Raw genomic sequence first — 24,498 nt, forward strand, 5'->3', positions numbered from 1 at the left:
CTTACTCATTTAATTGTATGCTTGCGACAACACAAAAAAAAAATGGGAGCGAGAGTCCATGTGGCGGACTCCCAAGGCAATGGCCACCTACCTCTATACAACAGAGACTCTATCACTGGTGTGTCTCGCAAGCCTGCCGCTGTTTGGATAATGAGTGCTTTCCTGAAGTTTGGCAGTCGGCCCAGTTGTTTGTCTTAAACTCAGGGCTGTGTGAGCTGTTAATTGCCAGTGCTTAAACTTGTGGAAGAGTTTTCTAACCAAGTGCCAGCCGAAGCTATTTCACATGAGCACCAACTGCATTGCTGAGCCACTCGAGTCACATGCAGGCCAGATCAGCTAAGGGTAGCAGATTTCACTCCCAGAGAAAGATTAGTCAAACAGAAGAATGGGAGATATGCAAAACTGTCAGATAGTAAACTGCCCTGATACACCAGCCATCTCTTTCGGTTTTTAAAGACTCTCCAAATTCTCAACTGAAATTTGGAAGAAAATTGATCACTGACGTTTGGCAGCCAGTAAAATAAGGAACTGCAAAAGCATGTTTAAGAGAAGTGTGGTGTAGTGGCAGCATCCCTAGACAAGGATGGTCAGGTTTGTGCCCCACCCGAGAGGCGATTAACATCCAAAAATGAATTGATTAGCAGAGGGTTCAACTGTGTCAAAAACGTCAAAGAAGCACTTGCCATACAACCGAAATATCATGGATCTGGACAAAAATCAGTTATTCAATTTCACAAAAAGTGTTTCTTCATTATGGAGATTTTATTTTCCAATTCAACAAGGGTAGATAAGGTTTCTAAAACACTAAATCCATTTACAGCACTGATGGGATTCTAAAATCCCACTCAGCTGAGTGTGAGCCTGTCAAACAGGTACTCTCCCGTGCCATTGGCAGGGGCTCCCAGTCTCTTCAGGTTGGTGATGTGATCTCCCAGCTTCTTGATCATCTTCACTTGCTCATCCAAGTAGTGCCTCTCCAGGAAGTCTCACAGCTGGAAGACAAGACAAAATTAATTCAGAGGAATCAAAAAGGTGTCTAAATGACCTCCCATGACAGATGTGACGATGACCACCATGTGGAGGTCCACTCAGATGTATTTGAAAGTTTGTTTAGCGCCCTTGAAACATTCATCTCATCAGGAACTCACATGAGGGTCAGTGTTGCCAGAGGCGAGTTTGTGCAGATCCAGCAGACTCATGTTCACATCCTTCTCCATCTGCAGAGCTGTCTGCTTTACCTCCAGACCACTGCCCCACTCATGCTGCTCTGGCTTCTGGAGGGAGAAAGATAGTCATTAGTGTGGTTAGAAGGTCCAAAACTCTCATGAGGGCCTGAAAAAAAAAAAAATGGAGACACATGGTAATCTGTGCTCAGTCCAACCAAAGGATGAAAAATCAATTCAAAATTCAGAGGAGGTCATGGAGACCATTATCAGACATTTGACCCATCATGAAGAACTGCTGACAGATCAGTATTTAAAAACTGGCTGAAACATTCGGACAACATGACCTGTATTCAGGCAAGTCTACAGTAATGTATCATAGTCTAAACTGACATTTGGGCCAGGTCAGTGCTAAAACCCTTTCATTCTGAGCATTCAGATTTGTTGATTTTTAAGAAAGGTGAGAATTAGCAAAACCAACTCACATCAAGTAGAGACTTTCTACCAAGACGCTTCACTCATCTCAACACGAGATGTACAGGGGAGCCTAGAACAGCACGGCCATTGTACAATCAGGAAACTACACAATTTGCATTTACTCTGCAAGACAGAATCCAACCTTGATGTCCTGCAGGAGGACTCGGCCTCCACGTTTATTCTGGAATACCATCAGTTTCTCAGCATGTTTCCGTTCCTCATGGGACTGCTCCTTGAAGAACGCAGCAAAGTGACGCAGGGCAACGTCATCCCGGTCAAAGCGAGAGAACTGTGTAAAAAGAAACAAAGTGGGAAAGTCACCCCCATCCCAGGCCCCAAGATGACATTCCACATTAAGCAGAGGTTCACCTGCACATCTGCCAATGTGGTATACTGCATCCACTGTACCCGGTGCGGCTTCCTCTACATTGGGGAAACCAAGCGGAGGCTTGGGGACCGCTTTGCAGAACACCTCCGCTCAGTTCGTAACAAACAACTGCACCTCCCAGTCGCAAACCATTTCCACTCCCCTCCCATTCTCTTGATGACATGTCCATCATGGGCCTCCTACACTGCCACAATGATGCCACCCGAAGGTTGCAGGAACAGCAACTCATATTCCGCCTGGGAACCCTGCAGTCATATGGTATCAATGTGGACTTCACCAGTTTCAAAATCTCCCCTTCCCCCACTGCATCCCTAAACCAGCCCAGTTCATCCCCTCCCCCCACTGCACCACACAACCAGCCCAGCTCTTTCCCCCCACCCACTGCATCCCAAAACCAGTCCAACCTGTCTCTGCCTCCCTAACCGGTTCTTCCTCTCACCCATCCCTTCCTCCCACCCCAAGCCGCACCCCCAGCTACCTACTAACCTCATCCCACCTCCTTGACCTGTCCGTCTTCCCTGGACTGACCTATCCCCTCCCTACCTCCCCACCTGCACCCTCTCCACCTATCTTCTTTACTCTCCATCTTCGGTCCGCCTCCCCCTCTCTCCCTATTTATTCCAGTTCCCTCCCCCCATCCCCCTCTCTGATGAAGGGTCTAGGCCCGAAACGTCAGCTTTTGTGCTCCTGAGATGCTGCTTGGCCTGCTGTGTTCATCCAGCCTCACATTTTATTATATTAAAGTGGGAAAGTTGCTCAGTCACCGAAGAGACCTTCCATCAGAAAGTAACCCAGTCACCATCATGAATCATCAGAGTTAGGTGAGGGAATGGAGGGATGTTTGCAGGACAAAAGCAGAGAAATCATCCCCATGGATTATGGCCCAAATAGCAGGCATTAGGTTTAGTTTTCCATAAGGGAAGTAAAGCCAACTGCAACCACTGGCCTGACAGTGCCCTATGAAGTCAGTCACAGCCATGAGACATCCCTATTGCTCAGCACTGGAAGCTGGTCCGGACATGACCAACTGAGGCAGGATGTTGGCTTGTTGACTAACAGAGCCAGATGTCTGTCAGCTCCCTCATCACCCAACTGAACAATTCTAGTTTTGAGTCTATTCGGCATGGATGCCCAAGTAGAAAGTCACACATGGCATGCAGAGTTTCAATCAAATCAAATAGCAACACTTGAAGTTGATTGGAGAAGGTTTCCACAAGGGGAGTGATTTTTATACAAATTCTTCAGCCAATAAAATAAAGTTAAAATCAAAGCCAGCTTACCCCTCTGTAACTAGGGCCATACGCTGTCCAGAAGAACAACAAGGGCAGGGGACCCTCAAGGGTGAGTTTCAATTTAAGAAACAGCTACATTTAAGAATTCTAGTATGAAGTGTGTTAGCTGGATTCAGTCAGGGAAGCAGGAGACTCCAGCTACATTCTGCAGGTAGTTCATTGAACCAGAAAACACCAAAAGCCTCATTACAATTATAATCACAGCCTTAAGTCTTGAAGCAATCAAACCTCACCATGGAGTGGTAAGTATAGGAGGAATAGAGCTCCAGGTTGATCTGCTTGTTAACAGCATCCTCACAGTCCTTGTGGTAGTTCTGACACACTTGGGAAACCATCTTCACTATTCCTGCTCACAAGCACCAAGAAAACTCTAGAACTAAGTCTCTCTCTCCCACAGGCTCTTGTATTTATAGTCCTGGGACCATCCTGCAGTCACACAGAGAGAGGCAGAACTGATGATGACTGACAGTTGCTGCTGGCCAAGTCTCATACTAAGTCTCTGTACCATATGCTCTAGTATTTATACTCCTGGGACATCCTATGTTCAACGAGGGAATGACATCACCAATGATGACTGACATTCCCTGAAAGCCAATTCGGAATCTCCCATGAATTTAGCCCCGCCTCTGCCCTCCCACCAATTAGAGAGAGGGTGTGGGTGTATGAGGCAGAGCTGATCAGAGGTGCAGATTGTTGTCAAGTCTGGATGGTTATTCTGTGATTGGATCAGCAGTCGGTCATTTAGAATCTCCAATCTGCCGGAACTCTCTGTCGGGTCATGGTTAGTTTGAACAAAAAACTAGATTTGGATTTGGAAAGCTTTTCTTTTTAAACTAAGCTTGTTGTGACCAACTGCAGGAGGTGCTCAATGAAGGAGAATCAGTTTCTGAGCATGTTCTGCTGGAATATTGGAGAGAAAGGTCGGAGATTGGTGGTAGTTCGTAGAAATTTGTAACAGAAACAAACAGGACAAAGACAGGAAGGATGTTTCTGATGACCAATGCGCCCAGAACCAAGGGTCACTGTCTAAGGAGAGAGAGGAGTCTGTTTGGGATTGAGATGAGGAGAAATGTCTTCAGCCAGACAGTGGGGTGTCTGTTGTATTCTGTGGGACAGGAAACAGTTGAAGCTAAAATACTGAAGGTTTTGAAGAGTTAGATGTAGCTCATAGGGCTATGGGGATCAAAGGGTACGGAGAGAGAGTGTGAAGATGGTACTGAGTTAAGGGATTACCCATGATCATATGGGATGTCAGAGCAGGCTGGAAGGGCTGTATCAAAATGGTTCATAATTTTGAACATTTCAATCAGGTGATCTTTTAATCTTCTCTGCTCCAAGGAGATAAGGCCAATTTTTAAAATCTTTCCTGGTATCATTCCGGCAAATCTCCTTTGCACCGTGTCCAGGGCTTTAATGCCCTCCCTTAGAAACAGTGCCCAGAATTGAACACAATACTCTAATGCGGTCTGACCAATGGTGTGTAGTGGTGTAGCGTTACTTCTTTGCTTTTATACTCTCGGGCTCTCCTTAAAAACACAAGATTCCTATAAGCATTCTTCATGACTGTTTCATCTTGCCTGGCCACCTTCAGGGAATTGTAGTTTTAAATCCTGAGGGCTCTCTGCTCCTGTACTCACCTTGACGTTGTTCCATTGAACCTGTATTATCTCTTCATGTCTCCATGTTTCTTCGACCAAAATGCATTTCTTGCATTTTTTTGTGTTGAAATTATAAAGTGATTGCCAACATCAAATCTTACCCAATAAAAATCAAATGATCCTAATTTTGAAGTCTTCAACTGACACCCCACGTGTGTGTGTGTGTTTTTATGTGTGTGTGTGTTTGTGTGTGTGTGTGTGTGTCCACTATCCACTATCCCTTCTGTGAAGAAGCTGTTTCTGACATTATCCTGGACAGTTTAGCACTAATTTGAAGATTCTATTTCCATTCCAGACCCTACGTCCTAGATGACCCATTGAGACTAAACAATTCCTCTCAAGCTACCCTGTCAAATCCACGAATGCTCTTAAAACTTTCAATTACCGCCATCTCTTAACCTTCCATACTGAGGGACTCGGGCAAGCTGCCATCATCATTTAACCAGCTCTTTATCTCTGAGTTGATTCTGGAAATTCCCTGCTGCACCATCTTCAGGCCCAATCTGCCGAAAATGAGATCTCCAGAGGTGGTTGAACCAGAATGTGACAATTTCACAAAAAAACCTCCACCCAGGGGTGTTCAAATCCCTTTGAGATCAGGACTGACATTGAATTATTTTCTTTGTTCAGTGTTTTTATATCTCGTCACTAGTTTCAATACATTTTTGTCCACTTGTCTCAGTTTCATTTTGATCATTAGTTTTGACAACCCAGCAGAAGATGTTCCCATTTCTAAAATACTCTGGCTCATCTTTCTTGGTCAGAAGTGGATAACTTCACACTTCCCCTTATTGAACTGTATCAGCCAGTCTTCCCAACTCCATGGAAGTTTGAAACATTCTCCTGCCATGATAAAGTGCCACTTGATGTAATGCCATCAGCAAATATTTGAATTGAGGCAGTCCATTTCTTCATCTGTAACATTTATAATCCAAGGAAAAGTTAAGGCCCCAGCTTCGCTCCTTGGGGAAAGTAATCACATCTTGCTTTTTCTTTTATTACCTCATGGGGTGAACGTTTTGTTGGCTGGCCCAGCATTTATTGCACTTCCCTAATTATTATTGTCTTCTTGAATTGCTGTTGTCCATTTGGTGCAGGGAGATCCATAATGCCATTTTGGACAGAATTCCAGGATTCAGATGGTATGACTGTAGATTGAGTTTTGCCTCATGAGCTTCATTGAGTATTTTGAAGAAGTGATGAAGAGCAATGATGAGGGCAGAGTGGTGGGAGTGATCTACATGGGCTGTAATGAAGCGTTTGACAATGTTGCTCACAGTAAGCTGTTTAGCAAAGTGAGATCACATGGAATCCAGGGAGAATTATCCATTTGGATACAGAAATGGCTCAAAGGTGGAAGGCACAGGGTGCCGGTAGAGGCAACAAAGTGTGGAGCTGGAGGAACACAGCAGCCCAGGCAGCATCAGAGGAGCAGAAAAGCTGATGTTTCGGGTTGAGACCCTTGAGAAACTGGGAGGGGGAAGGGGAAGCTCAGAAATAAAGAGGACGGGTGGGACTGGGAAGGTAGATGGGATGGTGATGGGTGAGTGCAGATCGGGAGTGGTCAGTGAGGTGGGAAAAGAAGATGTACATGAACAGGTCAAGGAGTTGGGGATTGGTCATGGGATTAGGAGACTTGAGGTTAATAAGGTTCACATTTAGTGTCTTGGGCTGTAAGCTCCCAAGGCAGAATGAGGTGCTACTCCTCCAGTTTGCGAATGACATTGGTGTGATACTGGAGGATACCCAAGGTGGACAGGTCAGCCATGGATTGGTAGGGGGGGAAAAGAAGTTAAAACGTTTTGCGATTGGAAAATATTGTTTGTTGCTCATTGAGCACAGATGCTCTTGAAAAACTGTCTCCCTCATGGTGGCTACATTGGGTGCAGCCGATACAATAGACCAACTTCAAACAGGTGCAGGTGATCTGTGTCTGATGCCGAAGGTTTGTTTGTTTTTGTTCTGAATGGAGACACGGGCTGGATGTGGTGGTGGGGCGCCGAGGGTGTCAGGGAATGGTTTAGCTGTTCCTGCAGTTGCAGGGAACAGGGCTGGGGTTAATGGGGAGTACAGAGTGGATGAGGGAGTGGCAGGGATACAAGCGTAGAGGTACTGGGGTGTCCACAGTAAGAGGGGCTATGCCTGCTTCTGTGGGATATGTGGAACAGTCCCTCTTCTGCTGCTACACTGGCATTATCCCCTGCCTGTTCCTTACTCAAAGATTAACAGTAAATAGCCAGCTACATTGCTGTGTGGGTGGTGAGTCAGCTGTCGGCCAACTGCTTTCCTTCCCTGAAAGGGTGAAAAAAGTTTAGAACTGTTGACAGTTGGCCTTTCTGCAAATTGAGTGAAGTGTCTCTGCTACTCTGACCCACCCCCCCACTGAAGCCTCGAGGCAATGAAGGGAACTCTGCAGATAAAGAAGGTGAACCAGAGGCTCCTGGATCTCCTTCTCTGCAAATGTAGCTTTAATTGCACCAGCTGTCCTCAGCAGTTGATTGCTGGAGCAAGAACAGGGACTATGCCACATTTGTCCCACACGCTACAAGGTGGGCATTGAGGATAGGACACACTGTTACAGGAGAGAGCAGATTCCTCACACAGTCTCCTACAGTAGAGACTTGTTAGAAAATCCAATTCCTTAGCTTGGGAAACTAGAACAGTGGTGTATTGCTTGCTCAAAGAAGCATGGAACAAAAGCAACCTGCATGCCAGATGCTATTGCTGTTACAGTCTTAAGGAATATTTTGAATGCTTAGATTCTACCAGTAAAGTTAACAGAATATTACTGGCAAAACTGAGGCCTGGCAGTACCTGGGGACAGACTTCAGTTGTGGAGTCGCCAGACTCAAACATTAACTGGTTTAATCAACACACATCCAGAGTTCCACCTGCACCTATCCCGCCACTCCCCAACCCCAATTTTTATTTTGTATGAACCCAGCTTTTCGGAAAGTTGGAGTATTGCTAGGGAGAGGGCACCAGTTAAGTGGCTAACAGTTAGACAGAGTGGAGCAATTTTGGTCAAGCTATTCGCGAGAGACTACTCTTACAGAATTGTCACAGTGAGGACAAGACAGATAGTGAGCATTGCGAACAAGCCAAAAGCTTAACAGTTGTGATTTCCACAACAATTACTCACTTCAAAAATTCTTCTGACTCTGGATTCAGAAACTGAACAAAAATTGCCAGGGCAAGCATCGATTCAATGCAGAGAGCAAAAAGCCGAAGGGATTTAATAATCAGATAATAAACAGCCAAATAAATGAAGCAGTCACTCAAAGTCGTCAGATACATGGGCAATGTTTTCATTGACTTTTTTGTGCACTCTGCACTTGCACTAGAACACCAGTGTACATGAAATGGAGTTGTTGAATCCCCATTCAGCTCAGGCTGAGCCTGTCGAACAGATACTCTCCTTTGCCCTTCTGAGGGGCTCCCAGTCTCTTCAGGTTGGTGATGTGATCTCCCAGCTTCTTGATCATCTTCACTTGCTCATCCAAGTAGTGCCTCTCCAGGAAGTCGCACAGCTGGAAGACAAGACAAGTTAGTTGAGTCCATTGAAGACATATGGAAGTGACCCTTAATTCAGATTTAACAAATCACCACCATGTTGAGGGAGAGGGGCACTCTGGTGATGCGTTTGGACTGTTGTAGATTTAACAGTCTGCAGGAGGCAGTTATGAGATAATTGTATTCCCCCTCCCCCCAGGAGCAGACAAACAGATCACTTTCAGGTTGGAAACATTCATCTTTCCTGTAATTTGAAAGTCATCCTGGTAGTTTGTTGCTCTAAAGGCCATCAGCCCTACATGCTGAATTTAGCAGTGAAAGGCCAGGGAGCTTCTTGGAGAGAAAGTGAGGAACTCACATGAGGGTCTGTGTGGCCAGAGGAGAGTTTGTGCAGATCCAGCAGACTCCGGTTCACATCCTTCTCCATCTGCTGAGCTCCCTGCATTTCCTCCAGACCATTGCCATGGTCAGCCTTCTGAAGTGGCAGCGTGGGGGTGGATGGTAAGAGACAAGACACATCACTTAAAACGCAAGAAACCAGTGAAAAAAGCAACAAGATCTCCATCCCATTAAGAGAGTGTACAACAGCTAAGAGATTATATCCAAAGCATTAAAATGAAATACTGTTCTAGGCTTAAAGAGGTCTTCATCAGGACAAGATCACATTCCATTAAAACCAACCTTGATGTCCTACAGGAGGACCCAGCACCCACATTCATTCTGGAATGCCATCAGTTTCTCAGCATGTTCCCATTCCTTCAAGGAGTAGTCCCATGAGAACTCAGCAAAGTGACACAGGCAACATCTTCCCAGTAAAAGTAAAAGGATTGTAAACAGGGAAGCCCATTGGGGTTTGCTGTTGAAGATCCTTCTCTACTTGAAATGCTTCTTCAGTCAGGCCTGCAGGTTCTGGAAGGGAAATCCTCCCTTGTAAATCACAACAAAAACAACACCAGAATATGTGGAGGCTCTTTCCTTGTAAAGCAGGAAGGAAGGGAAACAAGCATCTTCCTACAAGTTGCGGGGGGGGGGCGTGAATATTTCATACTTGACTCCAAATATTAAGCATTAAATGACACCTCATCATTCTGAAAGTCCATATGGTTAAGTGAAAATGGCTCAGCTTCAGTGAGGAAACCTTCCAACACAGAACAGAGTTCCCCACTCTGAAGTGAACTTACAAAGCTTACTAGTAAAGTATTGACAGCAAATAGACCCAGAGATTGAGAGTGTTCCTCCCTCTGGGATTGGAGGTCTAGGGTCACATATGTTCTAGAAGTAAGAGATCAGGTCTCTGGGCAAATTGACTTACTCTAACTATTCAATAGAATAAATCCAATTACATTGAACAAAAAGAAAAACAAACAGACTTCTCAGGTCATACATCAAGATCAAACCATTGAAAGATTATTCACTTCTCAAGGTCAGGGGAAGGCCACAGAAGATTCTAACATGAATTGAATGATGCAGAGAGATCCTACACCCACAATACAAGGAGACCACAGCTTGAAATCTGAAATAAATCCAGAGAACACCACAATCACCATGGAGAGATAAACACAGGAAAAAGAAAGCACCAGGTTGATCTGCTTGTTAACAACACCCTCACAGTCCTTGTGGTAGCTCTGATGCACCTGGGAGGCCATCCTCACTGTTCCTGCTCACAATCACTTGGACAAGTCTAGAACTGAGTCTCCCTCCCACAAGCTCTTGTATTGACACTCCAGAGAACATCCTGCACCAACCAGGGAATGACATCACTAACAATGATTGACAATCTCTGACAGCCAATCAGGAATCTGCAAGAACCCAGTCACCAATGAACAGAGGAGGAGGAGAGTGGGGCAATGTGCTGAGACCCAGAGTCAATCAGAGATTTGGGCAACAGTCAGGTTGAGATTATTATTCTGTGATAACGAGAGCACTTAGCCTCTCAAACCTGTCCCCTAATTCAACTGGATCGGTGCGAGTCTGAGTCTTCATTTAATACCTTTGCCTGGGTTCTGCATCGCATCATATTGCGAACTAGCACAGCTCAACAAATCAGTTTTGAAATGTCCAAGGGGCTTGCAGAATTTTGGGAGTGATACTGTAATGTTTGAGATTAAGCATCATCACTGATTACCATAGCTTTGATCTGAAGATTATTCCCCCTTTTCCAGGATTACTTCGCCACAGGAAACAGTACATTCTCTAACGGCACGATTAGATCCATTAATAATCCAAAGTACCTGGATAATATTCGTTCTCGAGTCTTCCACAATCTTGCAAGGACAAGGCTAGTTGATGTAAACTGTATTCATAACGTAACCAGCTTGGGGCTGAGAAAATGCTGGTGAATCTGTGCTAAGGTCCCTCAAATAACCCTGTCAGAGCTCAGCACAGCGCTCCAAATGTGCTCTGATGCCACTTCTATGCTGTTGTATGACAACACATGCTGTTTTGTTGCCCAGCCGGCTTGGGGGGAAACTGAGCACGTTCTGGCCTTTTTAATTCGGCTTTCATATCTGCCCACTGCCACACGGTTATTACGGTGCTGATGGTGACCATTCAGCCCATCGTATCCACCACCAACTCGCTGAGCGTTTCACCTCTTGCCATTCTCCTGCACTGTCCCTGTAATCTCCATGTTATTCCCTTTCAGATATCAGTCCTATTCCCTTTTGAATGCGTGAATTGAACCTGCCTCCAACACACTCTCGGACTATACATTTCACACCCTATCCACTCGCTGTGTTGGAAGGTTTTTATTTTCGCAGATCACTTCAGCTTCTTTTGCCAATTTTAAACCTGTGCCTTCTTGCTCCTGACCCTTTCACAAATGGGAACATCGTGCCACTGTTTGTTCTTTCTGGATCCGTATTTGAGCCGTTTGCTTTCCAGAGAGAAAAGTCCCAGCTTCTCCAATATATCCTCACACCTGAAATTCCTCATTCCTGTTGCCATTCCAGGAAGCCTCCTCTGCACTCTCTCCAGTACCTCCACTCTTTCCTTCAGTGTGATGTGCAGAATGAGACACAGTATTCCTGTTGGGGTCAAACTTAAGCAGGTTCAGCATAATCACCTTGCTCTTGTACACTTGCCCCTACTAATAAAGCTCAGGGCGCTGCGAGCTTTATTAACCATTCGCTTGAACAGTCCTCAGAGATAATGGGAACTGCAGATGCTGGAGAATCCGAGAAAACAAAGTGTGGAGCTGGATGAACACAGCAGGTCAAGCAGCATCTTAGGAGCACAAAAGCTGACGTTTTGGGCCTAGACCCTTCATCAGCAAAGGGGGTTTGGGGAAAGAATTCTGAAATAAATAGGGAGAGGGGTAGGCGGACCGAAGATGGATGGAGGAGAAGGTAGGTGGAGAGGAGAGTATGGGTGGGGAGGTAGGGAGGGGATAGGTCAGTCCGGGGAGGATGGACAGGTCAAAGGGGCCAGGTGAGGTTAGTAGGTAGGAAATGGAGGTGTGGCTTGAGGTGGGAGGAGGGTCTAGGTGAGAGGAAGAACAGGTTAAGGAGGCTGGGATGAGCTGGGCTGGTTTTGGGATGCAGTGGGAGGAGCGGAGATTTTGAAGCTGGTGAAAGCCACATTGATACCATTGGGCTGCAGAGTTCCCAAGTGGAATATGAGTTGCTGTTCCTGCAACCTATGGGTGGCATCATTATGGCACTGCAGGAGGACCAGGATGGACATGTTGTCACAGGAACGGCGGGGAGAGTTGAAATGGTGCACGACTGGGAGGTGCAGTTGTTTACTGCAAACTGAGCGTCGGTGTTCTGCAAAGCGGTCCCCAAGCCTCCGCTGTGTTTCCCCAATGTAGAGGAAGCCACGCCGTGTACAGCAGATGTAGTGTACCACATTGGCGGATGTGCAGGTGAAGATCTGTTTGATGTGGAAAGTCATCTTGGGGCCTGGGATGGGGGTGAGGGAGGAGGTGTGGGGGCAGGTGTAGCACTTCCTGCGGTTGTAGCAGAAAGTGCTGGGTGTAGTGGGTTTGGATGGGAGTGTGGAGCGAACAAGGACATCGCGGAGAGAATGGTCTCTCCGAAAGCAGACAATGGTGGGATAGAAAAATGTCTTTGGTGGTGGAGATGGATTGTAGATGGCAGAAGTGTCGGAGGACGATGCATTATATCCAGAGGCTAGTGGGGTGGTATGTGAGGACTAGGGGGATCCTCTTGGGGAAGTTATTGCGAGGGTAGTGTGTGAGGGATGAGTTGTGGGAAATGCGGGAGACACGATTGAGGACATTCTCGCCCACTGCAAAGGGGGAAGTGGCGGTCCTGTAAGAACGAGGACATCTGGGATGTGCAGGAGTGGAATGCCTCTTCTTGGAGCAGATGGGGGAAGAGGCAAAGGAATTGGGAATAGGGCATGGAGTTTTTGCAGGAAGGTGGGTTGGAGGAGGCGTATCACAGGTAGCTGTGGGAGTTGGTGGGCTCGAAATGGACATCGGTTTGTAGGTGGTTGCCTGCGATGGAGACAGAAAGTCCAGGAAGGTGAGGGATGTGTTGGAGATGGTCCTTCCACCTTCAATGCTGTAATGCAAATACACCATGCAGTTCACTCACTCCTGCACCCTCTTTAGAAATGCACCTTTTATTTTGTATTGTCTCTACATGCTTTTCCCACCATTTTTTCTGTTTTGAACTTCATCTGCCACTTGCTTGCCGATTCCACCAATATGTCTGTGCCCTTTTGAGGTTCTACACCATTGTCCTCACTCGAAGTTTCTTATCATGTACAAACTCTGAAATTGCATCCTTTATACCAGGATATAAGTCATTACTTTACTTTTGTAAAGCCTGGCTCCTCCCCATAACCCGTGGAACTCCACGACAAACCATCCCCCTCGTCCAAAGAGCATCCATTAGCATCACTTATGTTTCCAGTAACGCAGCCAACTCCGTATCCCTGTCACTGCGCTGCCATTGATTACAGGGGCTTGAACATAGTTCACAAATCTAACGTGTGGCACTGTATTATATGTCTTTAGGAAGCCCACGTTGACCACACGAACAACAGCCCTCTCGCCTAACTCGTCAAAATACTTGTGCTAGATAGCTAAAAGTGATTTTCCTTTTGAGGAGATCTGGCATGGATCTCAAAAAAAAAGATTCATATTCATCCATATAACTATTATGCAATTTTCTACTCATCTCCATTACTTCCTGTCTTCCACTCCCCAACATCACTCATGGAAATGACAGGCATCTACTCCATCACTTATCCCATTTGGAAACTGAATGAAAAGCTGATGCAAAAGGACAATGCATCTAGAAGTTGTTGCCTCTTCTCAGTGTTCATAATTTATTGCAGCTACTAATTTCCAATTTCAAAACAATTTCTCACACAGATTTAAAATATCCACTCCCCATACAAGTCCCCTAACCGGCCATTTCCACATACATGCTGTATGTATTGCTGGGCTTCTATTCAAGCAGAGCTTCACAATGTTGGAGCTGTAAGAGTTTGCAAATAGGACCTCTCCTCAGCAATTTCTGTACCCTGTTCCCCTACTGAGAGCTTCACTTCAGACAAACAAGAGGTAAAGAAGTGACCCAAACAATGATTGGCTGCTGTGTATATAAAGCTATTGGGAGGCATGGAAGGGTAGGAGGAAGTAAGTAGTAGTTGCAGGGGGAGAGGTGGTGGGGTACAGAGTTGAAGAAGAAAGGCAGAAAAGCTTGGAATCCAACTCTGCCTCCTTTTATTATTCATCTGCTAAACCTCAGTCCCCAAAAAAGCAGAACAAATCCACAAGCTGCAGCTGGGAGGTTGGGGCAGCCCTTGCCGTCTGCAAACTTAGAAAGAGTTCACTTGACCCTTGCTGCTGTTGGAAGAAGGGCAAATGAGGACAGAGGAAGCACCTAGTGTCTAAAGTCATCCAGAGAGGAAAGTCATGTCACTAAGTGGTACACACCTGGAAGGCTAATGTAACACTAAAAAGGAAAGGGGAAACACCTCATTTACAAATTTGCCATGAAAAATGTATGTTCCATAGGTACATAAAATTTATGCTACCTTTGGAGGAAGATATCGAAGTGAGTGAAATTTCTATTGTGGATTTTTTCAGTCAAGTTTCCTGGTTAGCTGTTGGTAATTTAGTTAGCTTAAAAAACAAAGATCCAAAATCCAGTTCCACAAAGACTTGTATTTCCATTTGGAATGGCAGACAGAAAAAGGCAAAGTGGTCATCAGAATTAGGTCAGGAATGGATAAATTTCCTCTATAACCCCATTCAGCTGAGTGTGAGCCTGTCAAACAGGTACTCTCCCATGCCATTGTCAGGAGCTCCCAGTCTCTTCAGGTTGGTGATGTGATCTCCCAGCTTCTTGATCATCTTCACTTGCTCATCCAGGTAGTGCCTCTCCAGGAAGTCACACAGCTAGAACAGTCAGGTGCAGAGCTGGTTAGTGTGGAGGGGAACCGACAATTTGAATTGAAAGTGCCTTCCCCTCCCCCAACACCCCCAATTGATTCAGGCAAGTCGTGATACAAACACTTCTAGCTGAAGAGAAGTGAAATTTACTGAGTGGCAAGTCACTATTTTTAAATTGCACAAATTAAGCTTCAGATCCATGGAATCACCACTTGCTCTTGGAGGGGGTGGGGTGAGGAAGAATTGATTGAAGCCAATTTTTCATTCATTCATGTCCTAAAGCCACAGCCCCAAGCCCAGTGATTTTCAAAAATGCAGGAGGAGCACACATTCTCCATTTCTGTCTGAACAGCTCTACATATGGGGCTTCCAATTGGTTTTGTTCAGGGTCAGCATAAAAAGAACCAAGCTAAAAGCAAAGCAAACATTCCCTTGACAGTTCAGCAAGCCAGATTTTTCCTTATCAACAAGAAAACTCACTTTAACACAGGGTCTAGTGTCTGGAGAGACTGTACACTCGGACATGATGAGACCCCATGGTGTTAGGGTAGGACATGAAAGAGAAGACCGTCACCTATCATTTAGCCGCCGTCCAGAGAAAGGGAACGTTCAGGACATCAACTTAGCTGTCATGTGACCCTCGGGACAGATGGTTTGTTTTAAGGGAAACAGTGAAGCCTGCACTCAGCACAGAATGGAAAGGAGACCTCTCTAAAAGACAGGTTTCTATGGAGTGAGAGCTGAAGGCTCGAGGGAACCCATGGAATTCCTGGCTGCAGAGGGTTGTTGGGGGTCAGGTAATTCAAGCATAAAGGCTGAGAACGTTAAATTCAGAAATCCTTCACTTTCCAGCCTTATCCCCTTGAATGAGGAGGATTCAGATCAACCATGATCGGAATGGCTAAAGAAACCTGATGGGCCGAGTGGCCTACTTAGAGTGAAGGGTAGGTGAAGCAGCATTCTCAGGTAAAAGAGATTGATGTAAAGGCTGAACAGCCAAGTAGGGGAGATAGAAGTACACAGTCATTTTAACAAAACTTCCATCACTTGGGTGAAACAGGAATAAAGAACTCACATGAGGGTCCGTGTGGCCAGAGGCTAGTTTGTGCAGATCCAGCAGACTCTGGTTCACATCCTTCTCCATCTGCAGAGCTCTCTGCATTGCCTCCAGACCATTGCCCCACTCATCCTGCTCTGGCTTCTGGAGGGAAGCAAAAAAGGAGATGCTTCACCCATGTGAATAATGAAGTGCAATGCAGTGAGATGAGACTGCAACTAGGAACTAGTATGCCATATAGCATTACACCAGCTGAATTCAAGCATCAAATCCATGTCTAGTTCAGGTAGCTGTAACGTAGGTGGCTTCACCAACCTTGATGTCCTGCAGGAGGACTCGACCTCCACGTTTATTCTGGAATGCCATCAGTTTCTCAGCGTGTTCCCGTTCCTCATGGGACTGCTCCTTGAAGAACTCAGCAAAGTGATGCAGGGCAACGTCATCCCGGTCAAAGTAAGAGAACTGTGGGGAGAAGAGGAGAATGCAACAGAATCAGGCAACCTCCAGATCTCATGCGGTGAGAAATGCCACAGAGCCTGTATGGCTTATTTTCAGCTTCAATAAAGGTGGTGTACAAATGGCCTAGACAAGGGAAGAACAGGTTGAGGCAGTAGAGTTCAGAACTAGAGATCATAATTTATCAAGGTGAAGGTCATTTTTTTGATGACCTTTGGTGAGAAGCTTGGATTTTGATCCTGCATTGTCTTCTCCAACTGTGACTGCCATTTGAGTGTAGGGGAAAGGAGACAACCCCTCAGAAGGGAGGGAATTGACATGGGAGCTAGCATTGCAACTTGCACCAAACACCTCAGTAGCCATTACTTCCCAGATCTCATGAGAAGGAACACAACCCCAATGCTAGAAACAGGAATTTTATCCTCAACCCAAGTGAGGTCAGAGACCCTGTCACCAAAAGCCCTTCGTCACTGAATGCCAGTTGAGACAAAAATCCATTGACTTCAGTAACATCAGCATCATGGATGATGAAGTGCAAAGCTGGATGAACACAGCAGGCCAAGCAGAATCTCAGGAGCACAAAAGCTGATCTTTCAGGCCTAGACCCTTCATCAGGGCCCAAGATGTCAGCTGTGGAGCACCCAAGATGCTGCTTGGCCTGCTGTGTTCGTCCAGCTTCACACTTCATCACCTTGGATTCTCCAGCATCTGCAGTTCCCATTATCTCTGACTATCATGGATGAACCTAGCATGAAGGCCAACACAACAGGAATATGCTCATTTAGACACAGGTAGAAAAGGGCTCAGTTGGTTTCACTAATGAAACACCCAATTAGCTTTAAAATCAATTCTAAGAAAGTTTGATGAAGGGTCTAGGCCCGAAACGTCAGCTTTTGTGCTCCTGAGATGCTGCTTGGCCTGCTGTGTTCGTCCAGCCTCACATTTTATTATCTTGGAATCTCCAGCATCCCATTATCTCTAAGAAAGTTTGTTCAGGTTTATGCATTATGAAAAAGTCATCCACAGGAAAACATAAGGAATCTTGGATTTAGTTCCAACATAAACCACTTCAGAATAAAACCAATGTTACAGAATATAAAGCAAATCAGTTAACAAGGCAACCAAGAATCCTTAAATCACTCAAGTGGATGAGTTTGAAAGAAAGAGGCAAAACATTCAAAAGCTAATTTGTTGACTTAACATATAGTTTTAAAAAGTTAACTGAAACATATGGGGCATCAACATGACTGACATATTGCCCAGCCCAGACAACCTCAGTGGGGCAGAGTGGAATGACAGGCAGGAAAAAAAAAAATGACCTTCAAAATCACTAGGCTCACCATGGAGAGATAAACATAGGAGGAATAGAGCTCCAGGTTGATCTGTTTATTAACAGCAGCCTCACAGTCCTTGTGGTAGTTCCGACACACTTGGGAGGCCATCTTCACTATTCCTGCTCACTTTCACCTGGGCAACTCCAGAACTCAGCCTCTCAGCCACAAGCTCTTGTATTTAACCTCCTGGAACATCCTGCACTCAACCAGGGAATGACATCACCAATGATGATTGACAATCCCTGATAGCCAATCAGGCATCTCCATGAATGCAGGAGCCAATGAAGGGCATGGGGTGGAATGAGATCCCCAGAGCCAATCAGAGCTTTGGAACTGAGGCATATTTGGAACATTCAGTGATTGTCGCTGATGAACAGGAGGTGGATGTTCTGCCCTGTCCTGCCACCCAATTGTATCAAGCTTGGTCTGTTGCTTCCTTACGCTCTTCCTACATTGGTCCTGTGTTCCTGTCACACCATGAACGAACGAACATCCAACTGTCTCACATCTGAGCAGTTTATTTGTTCCCAATATTTCTGGGAAAAAGATTGCAGAGTTCTGAATCCTTTTCCTGAGGAAATGATTCCTGGCACCTGCCCTGGATGGCCACAGCATAATGATGGCATTGTACTCCTTGGTCACGCTAAAATAATTTCTCTCCCTCTGGCTCCTCAAACCCGATTGTTATTTTCCAAACTTCAATTGTAGTCAGCCCTAAATCTTCATTACCCAAGTGAATGCAAGTACACTCTTTGCAAATTGTCCTCACAATTTAAGCCTGTTAGTCCTGGGATCGTTCTGGTGAATGCACACTGTAGCGCGACGATGGTGTTGTTGCTGAGCTAGTCACAGAGAGGCTCGGATTAACACCACGAGGGCAATAAGTGCTGACCTTAGTCAGCAATGCCCTCGTCCCATGAATGAACTGAAGAAAACTATCATCGATTGCCTTGGAAATCAATCTGGTTCACTGATATCTTTCAGGGAAGGAAATGGACTCCACGGCCTGTATATGACTACAGACCCACAGCAATATCACTGACTCCTAACTTGCGTCTGAGATGGTCAGAAACCTTTTAATTCAAGGGCAGTGAGAGAGGAGCGACAGGGCTTGGTCTTGCCAGTGACATTCTCCTCCATGAAATCATTTCAAAAACACTTGCTCCAAGGCCGATATATCAGAACTGAATACTGTTCTCCAGGTGGGGTTCACCCTACACTTTCCACCAGTGTAGCACAACCTTTCTGGTGGCTCGGTGATTAGTACTACTGCCCCGGAGCGCCGCAGACCTGGGTTCAATCCCATCTTCGAGTGGCCGTTTGTGCATTCTCCCTGGGGCTGTGTGGGTCCCCTTCAGAAGCTCTGGGTTCTTCCCACAGTCTAAAGATGTGCACATCAGGTGGACTGGCCGTGCTATGTTGCCTTTAGCAAGCAGGCTAGATGGGTTAGCCATGGGGAAATGGTGGGGTTACAAGGATGGGGTGGGCCTGGGTGCAATGCTCTTCTGAGGATCAGTGTGGGCTGAATGGCCTAGTTCCACACTGTAGGGATTCACTGATTTATATTCCAGTTCCACTGCCTTGCAATGAACATTAAAATGCAATTAGCATTTTAAAAACATCTCATTTACTCTCTACAAGTTGTTAATAATTTCTGCACGCAGATCCCCAAACACACTCTGCGCCTATTTAGCTCCTCGCACTACACTATTTCAGAACACACTGATGTGTGTGTCTTGGTCTGAAGTACTCTTCCTCAGATTAAATTCTACTGGTCAATATTGTCTATTTGCTTTATTAGTGCCATCTGGTTCTGTGTGGCAGAGGCAGGTTTATTATTGGCAGTGTTCAAGAGGCACTGGGTAATTAAACAGGAACAACTTGCCAGTTTATAGGGAAAGGCAGAAGATTCACAGAAAGGGTAAAGTGCTCAGAAACCGAGTGCAAATGAGACAGTCTGATGGGCCGTCTTCTACAGTATGATAATGCTGTTGCGCTTCCATCAGGATGAGCTGGCTCACCTCCTCGGGAAACATGAAGACAACCAATATGAATGAATTAACTACCACTAGATCAAGGGCAGACTTTGAGACAAACCAAGACATCAGTTGTTGGTAAAGTGTTGGAAAATGTTCCAAGAGATAGGATTTATAATCATCTAGAAAAGAATAATTTGATCAGGGATAGTCAGCACGGTTTTGTGAAGGGTAGGTCGTGCCTCACAATCCTTATTGCGTTCTTTGAGAAGGTGACCAAACAGGTAGATGAGAGTAAACCGGTTGATGTGGTGTATATGGTTTTCAGCAAGGCTTTCGATAAGGTTCCCCACAATAGGCTATTTACAAAATGTGGAGGAATGGGATTGTGGGAGATATAGCAGTTTGGATCAGAAGTTGGCTTGCTGAAAGAAGACAGGGTGGTGGTTGATGGGAAATGTTCATCCTGGAGACCAGTTACGAGCGGTGTACCGCAAGGGTCGGTGTTGGATCCACTGCTGTTTGTCATTTTTATAAACGGCCTGGATGAGGGCGTAGAAGGATGGGTTAGTAAATTTGCAGACGACACTAAGGTCGTTGGAGCTGTGGATAGTGACAAAGGATGTTGTAGGTTATAGAGAGACATAGATAGGTAAGCTGCAGAGCTGGGCTGAGAGGTGGCAAATGGAGTTTAATGCGGACAAGTGTGAGGTGATGCACTTTGGTAGGAGTAACCGGAATGCAAAGTACTGGGCTAATGGTAACATTCTTGGTAGTGTAGATGAGCAGAGAGATCTCGGTGTCCATGTACACAGATCCTTGAAAGTTGCCACCCAGGTTGACAGCGTTGTTAAGAAGGCATACAGTGTTTTAGCTTTTATTAATAGAGGGATCGAGTTCCGGAACCAAGAGGTTATGCTGCAGCTGTACAAAACTCTGGTGCGGCCACACTTGGAGTATTGTGTACAGTTCTGGTCACTGCATTATAAGAAAGATGTGGAAGCTTTGGAAAGGGTGCAGAGGAGATTTACTAGGATGTTGCCTGGTATGGAGGGAAGGTCTTACGAGGAAAGGCTGAGGGACTTGTGGCTGTTTTCGTTAGAGAGAAGCAGGTTGAGAGGTGACTTAATTGAGACATAAGATAATCAGAGGGTTAGATAGCGAGAGCCTTTTTCCTAGGATGGTGACAGCGAGCATGAGGGGGCATAGCTTTAAATTGAGGGGTGAAAGATATAGGACAGATGTCAGAGGTAGTTTCTTTACTCAGAGTAGTAAGGGAATGGAACACTTTGCCTGCAACAGAAGTAGATTCGCCAACTTTAAGTACATTTAAGTCGTCGTTTGACAAGCATATGGACGTACATGGAATAGTGTAGGTTAGATGGGCTTCAGATTGGTATGACATGTCGGCACAACAGAGGGCCAAAGGGCCTGTACTGTGCTGTAATTTTCTATGTTCTATAAACATCTATCCCACGAGCTCCAGATTTAACCAGGAACTGGAAAAAACCAAACCCCATTCTCTTCAAGTCTGCTATTAGAAGGTCAGAGTAGAAGCTGATATCTTTTTATATCAGCTCACTAAAGCCTTAATTTAGGGAGGGTGGGGGTCTTAGCCTTTCTAAAAGAGAAATGACTTGCTGCCTGCCAGATGTAGTGTAAGGGAAGTCAGGTGCTGAGCAAAAAACCCTAAATAGATGCTTCAAATGTGGGAAGCCTCTGAACATCTGAGGGATGAGTCAAGCTTTCCTCAAAAAGTAAATAGACACCACAAGAGTGCTATTGACCTCTGGCTTTGAGAGTTGATTTCAATATTTTATCAGTACTGCTGCAACAGGGTGCAACATTTTGCTGAAGATAAACTTGGTTGCTCGTACTGCTGCAAACAAGGGGCAATTGCCCCATATATAGCCAAATGCTTGTCCACTCACTGACTCCAAGTATCTTTGGACAGTCATCCCTGTTGACATTATCCAGCTGGTCCAAGGAGGTGGACCAAAGTCAGCAAACCATATCCATGTTGTTGGGAATGGACAAAATCCTTGGAAGATATTGGATAGGCTTTGGGCTGCAGAATTACAGAAAGCTAGACAGCTTTGGTTCAATGATTTTTATTTCATATTCCAGTACAAGCAAAAGAGAATGCAAGGACCAAGTGATTGTAAAATCCCACTCAGCTGAGTGTGAGCCTGTCAAACAGGTACTCTCCCATGCCATTGTCAGGGGCTCCCAGTCTCTTCAGGTTGGTGATGTGATCTCCCAGCTTCTTGATCATCTTCACTTGCTCATCCAAGTAGTGCCTCTTCAGGAAGTCACACAGCTGGAGAAAGAAAAGAAATGTGTAGCTCACTGAGCAGAAAGCATCTTTGTACTTCAAATGCTCAGTGCTATGTGAATAGGTACATTTAACCTAAAGGACCAATGCCTTATCACCTTTAGACCAAAAAAGTGAAGTGCTCACATGAGGGTCCATGTGGCCAGAGGCGGGTTTGTGCAGATCCAGCAGACTCTGGTTCACATCCTTCTCCATCTGCAGAGCTCTCTGCATTGCCTCCAGACCATTGCCCCACTCATCTTGCTCTGGCTTCTGGAAGAAGGGTTTTGTTAGTCCGAAGCTGCTGATGGGAGTTTGTACTAGAACTGAAGGCTGTGCCTTTTATGGCTAAAAACACTTGTTCGGGTTCTCGTAGAGATTGTTCTATTCAAAAGTTGATGGTGGCAGAGAGGGGGATAACCTGCCACATTCAGAAACAAAGCACACAAGGCACATGTGATGTTAGTGCTGGGAGCTTAAGAGGCTGATGTGGCGTTTGAAGTCAGTCACACTCCCCCATCCAGATGGGAATTGCTGGTGTCAGTGTGTGAATTACTAGACTATTGTACTTCCTAGTCAGTCCCAGCTGCAAATAAGGGAATGCCACACAACATGTTGCATTCCCCTAAGTGACTCCAGCCCGGATGTTTCCAATGGTCAATCGTTTAAGACCACCAGGATGATAGTGAAAAATCACTCGTCACTACAGCCCAATGAAGGGTCAAATTCCTTTGCTATTTGAGCATTTTAGAACTCAATTAAATTCTTAAACACCACCCTAACCATGTGGATGGAAACCTTGGTTAAAAACCCAGCAGGGGTCCTAAAACCATGAATTTAAGTCAAGTACATGCCATACAGAGGAGTGCTCATCTCAATCAATTGTTTCTGATCACTCCACAAGCTCCATTGGATGAAAAAGCTATCAAAAACATTTCAGCCCATGCACTTGAATAAGTGCAGAATCAAAGATGCAGGATATCTAAAACACAGGCTTCTGTCAAAGTAAACCCTCAAGCTTTCCCCTTTTAAGTTAAAAGGGGGTTAAAAGTCCAACCTTGATGTCCTGCAGGAGGACTCGGCCTCCACGTTTATTCTGGAATGCAATCAGTCTCGCAGCATGTTCCCGTTCCTCATGGGACTGCTCCTTGAAGAACTGAGCAAAGTGATGGAGGGCAACATCATCCCGGTCAAAGTAAGAGAACTGTGGGAGAAAGGATTGGACAGAATTCAATTAAAGTAGACCCAGACATTCTAAGAGCCAAGGGCTTGGTTACTCATTCTCTACCTGGCTTCAAGTTAGAGACTTGGAATTTTAGTCAAATATATTGGCCTCAGCTAGTTTGAAATCTAGTCACGTCTGACCACATGCAAACCCCATCCTTGTTTGGGGGATCATGTTAAGAAACAGTAGATGTTAACAGTCCAGAGACAGCAGTAATTTTTTGCTTAGCATTCCACTGACTCTACTTAATGCCACAAAGACTTGCTTCCCTCACTAATCAGGGAGGGGATGCAGAAGAACCATCTGAACAGCCTAACATTACTAATCCACATGAAGAGTCAATGTCAGTTCAGGTAAGGAAGATCTAGTCAGTTTTGGGGGCAGTGAAAACAAGATTGATCAGCTAGTTTCTCACCTCAACATTCAGTTTTACCATTAAAGTAAGGAATTAGATTGCTTCTATGGAGTAGAAAAATTCTTGTTGTCCAACCCACAGATTTGGCCATTTTAAATAACATGACAGTCACAAATGAGACAACACAGACTTGTATCTCAAAATTTAAATTGGCACAGGAGGCAGAGGTTAGAATTAAATCTTAACTGACTGGTCACTAACACCAGAACTATTTACACAGCATACAGTGAATTAGTAATAACTTGGAAAAAGTACCCAAAAGATACAGCACTCACCATGGAGAGGTAAACATAGGAGGAATAGAGCTCCAGGTTGATCTGCTTGTTAACAGCATCCTCACAGTCCTTGTGGTAGTTCTGACACACTTGGGAGGCCATTGTCACTCTCCCTGCTCACTATCACCTAGACAGCTCTCATATCAAGTCTTTGTACCACAAGCTCCAGTATTTATACTCCTGGGACATCCTATGTTCAACGAGGGAATGACATCACCAATGATGACTGACATTCCCTGAAAGCCAATTAGGAATCTCCCATGAATTTAGCCCCGCCTCTGCCCTCCCACCAATTAGAGAGAGGGTGTGGGTGTATGAGGCAGAGCTGATCAGAGGTGCAGATTGTTGTCAAGTCTGGATGGTTATTCTGTGATTGGATCAGCAGTCGGTCATTTAGAATCTCAAATCTGCCGGAACTCTCTGTCGGGTCATGGTTAGTTTGAAAAAAAAAACTAGATTTGGATTTGGAAAGCTTTTCTTTTTAAACTAAGCTTGTTGTGACCAACTGCAGGAGGTGCTCAATGAAGGAGAATCAGTGTCTGAGCATGTTCTGCTAGGATATTGGAGAGAAAGGTAGGAGAT

General features: G+C 45.3%; 2 protein-coding genes and 1 pseudogene across 2 annotated transcripts; all 3 read right to left on the reverse strand.

Moving 5' to 3' along the window:
• Positions 1 to 845: 845 nt before the first annotated feature.
• On the reverse strand, positions 846 to 3,655 carry LOC132206514 (ferritin, middle subunit-like; annotated as a pseudogene).
• Positions 3,656 to 14,723: 11,068 nt separating this feature from the next.
• Positions 14,724 to 17,819, reverse strand: LOC132206378 (ferritin, heavy subunit-like). The gene is made up of 4 exons (XM_059640451.1): positions 17,718 to 17,819; positions 16,237 to 16,383; positions 15,940 to 16,065; positions 14,724 to 14,870 (listed from the first exon to the last, which is right to left on the reverse strand). Exons 1-4 carry the CDS (start codon positions 17,817 to 17,819, stop codon positions 14,724 to 14,726), a joined length of 522 nt encoding a protein of 173 aa, XP_059496434.1.
• Positions 17,820 to 21,860: 4,041 nt separating this feature from the next.
• LOC132206515 (ferritin, heavy subunit-like) lies at positions 21,861 to 24,018 on the reverse strand. Its single transcript, XM_059640706.1, has 4 exons — positions 23,917 to 24,018; positions 23,059 to 23,205; positions 22,149 to 22,274; positions 21,861 to 22,007 (listed from the first exon to the last, which is right to left on the reverse strand). Exons 1-4 carry the CDS (start codon positions 24,016 to 24,018, stop codon positions 21,861 to 21,863), a joined length of 522 nt encoding a protein of 173 aa, XP_059496689.1.
• Positions 24,019 to 24,498: the final 480 nt, after the last annotated feature.

The sequence above is a fragment of the Stegostoma tigrinum genome, chromosome 38 (genome assembly GCF_030684315.1).
Source record: "Stegostoma tigrinum isolate sSteTig4 chromosome 38, sSteTig4.hap1, whole genome shotgun sequence".
NCBI classification, from domain to species: Eukaryota; Metazoa; Chordata; class Chondrichthyes; order Orectolobiformes; family Stegostomatidae; genus Stegostoma; species Stegostoma tigrinum.

Coding starts and splice junctions, on each gene's coding strand:
- LOC132206378 (XM_059640451.1), bottom strand. CDS start 17,819: ATGGCCTCCCAAGTGTGTCGGAACTACCACAAGGACTGTGAGGCTGCT. Junction 16,066..16,236: donor TCCTCCTGCAGGACATCAAG/GTTGGTGAAGCC, acceptor GCTTCCCTCCAG/AAGCCAGAGCAGGATGAGTG. Junction 14,871..15,939: donor CTGGCCACACGGACCCTCAT/GTGAGTTCTTTA, acceptor TGACTGTTCTAG/CTGTGTGACTTCCTGGAGAG.
- LOC132206515 (XM_059640706.1), bottom strand. CDS start 24,018: ATGGCCTCCCAAGTGTGTCAGAACTACCACAAGGACTGTGAGGATGCT. Junction 23,206..23,916: donor CCTATGTTTACCTCTCCATG/GTGAGTGCTGTA, acceptor TTTCTCCCACAG/TTCTCTTACTTTGACCGGGA. Junction 22,008..22,148: donor CTGGCCACATGGACCCTCAT/GTGAGCACTTCA, acceptor TTCTTTCTCCAG/CTGTGTGACTTCCTGAAGAG.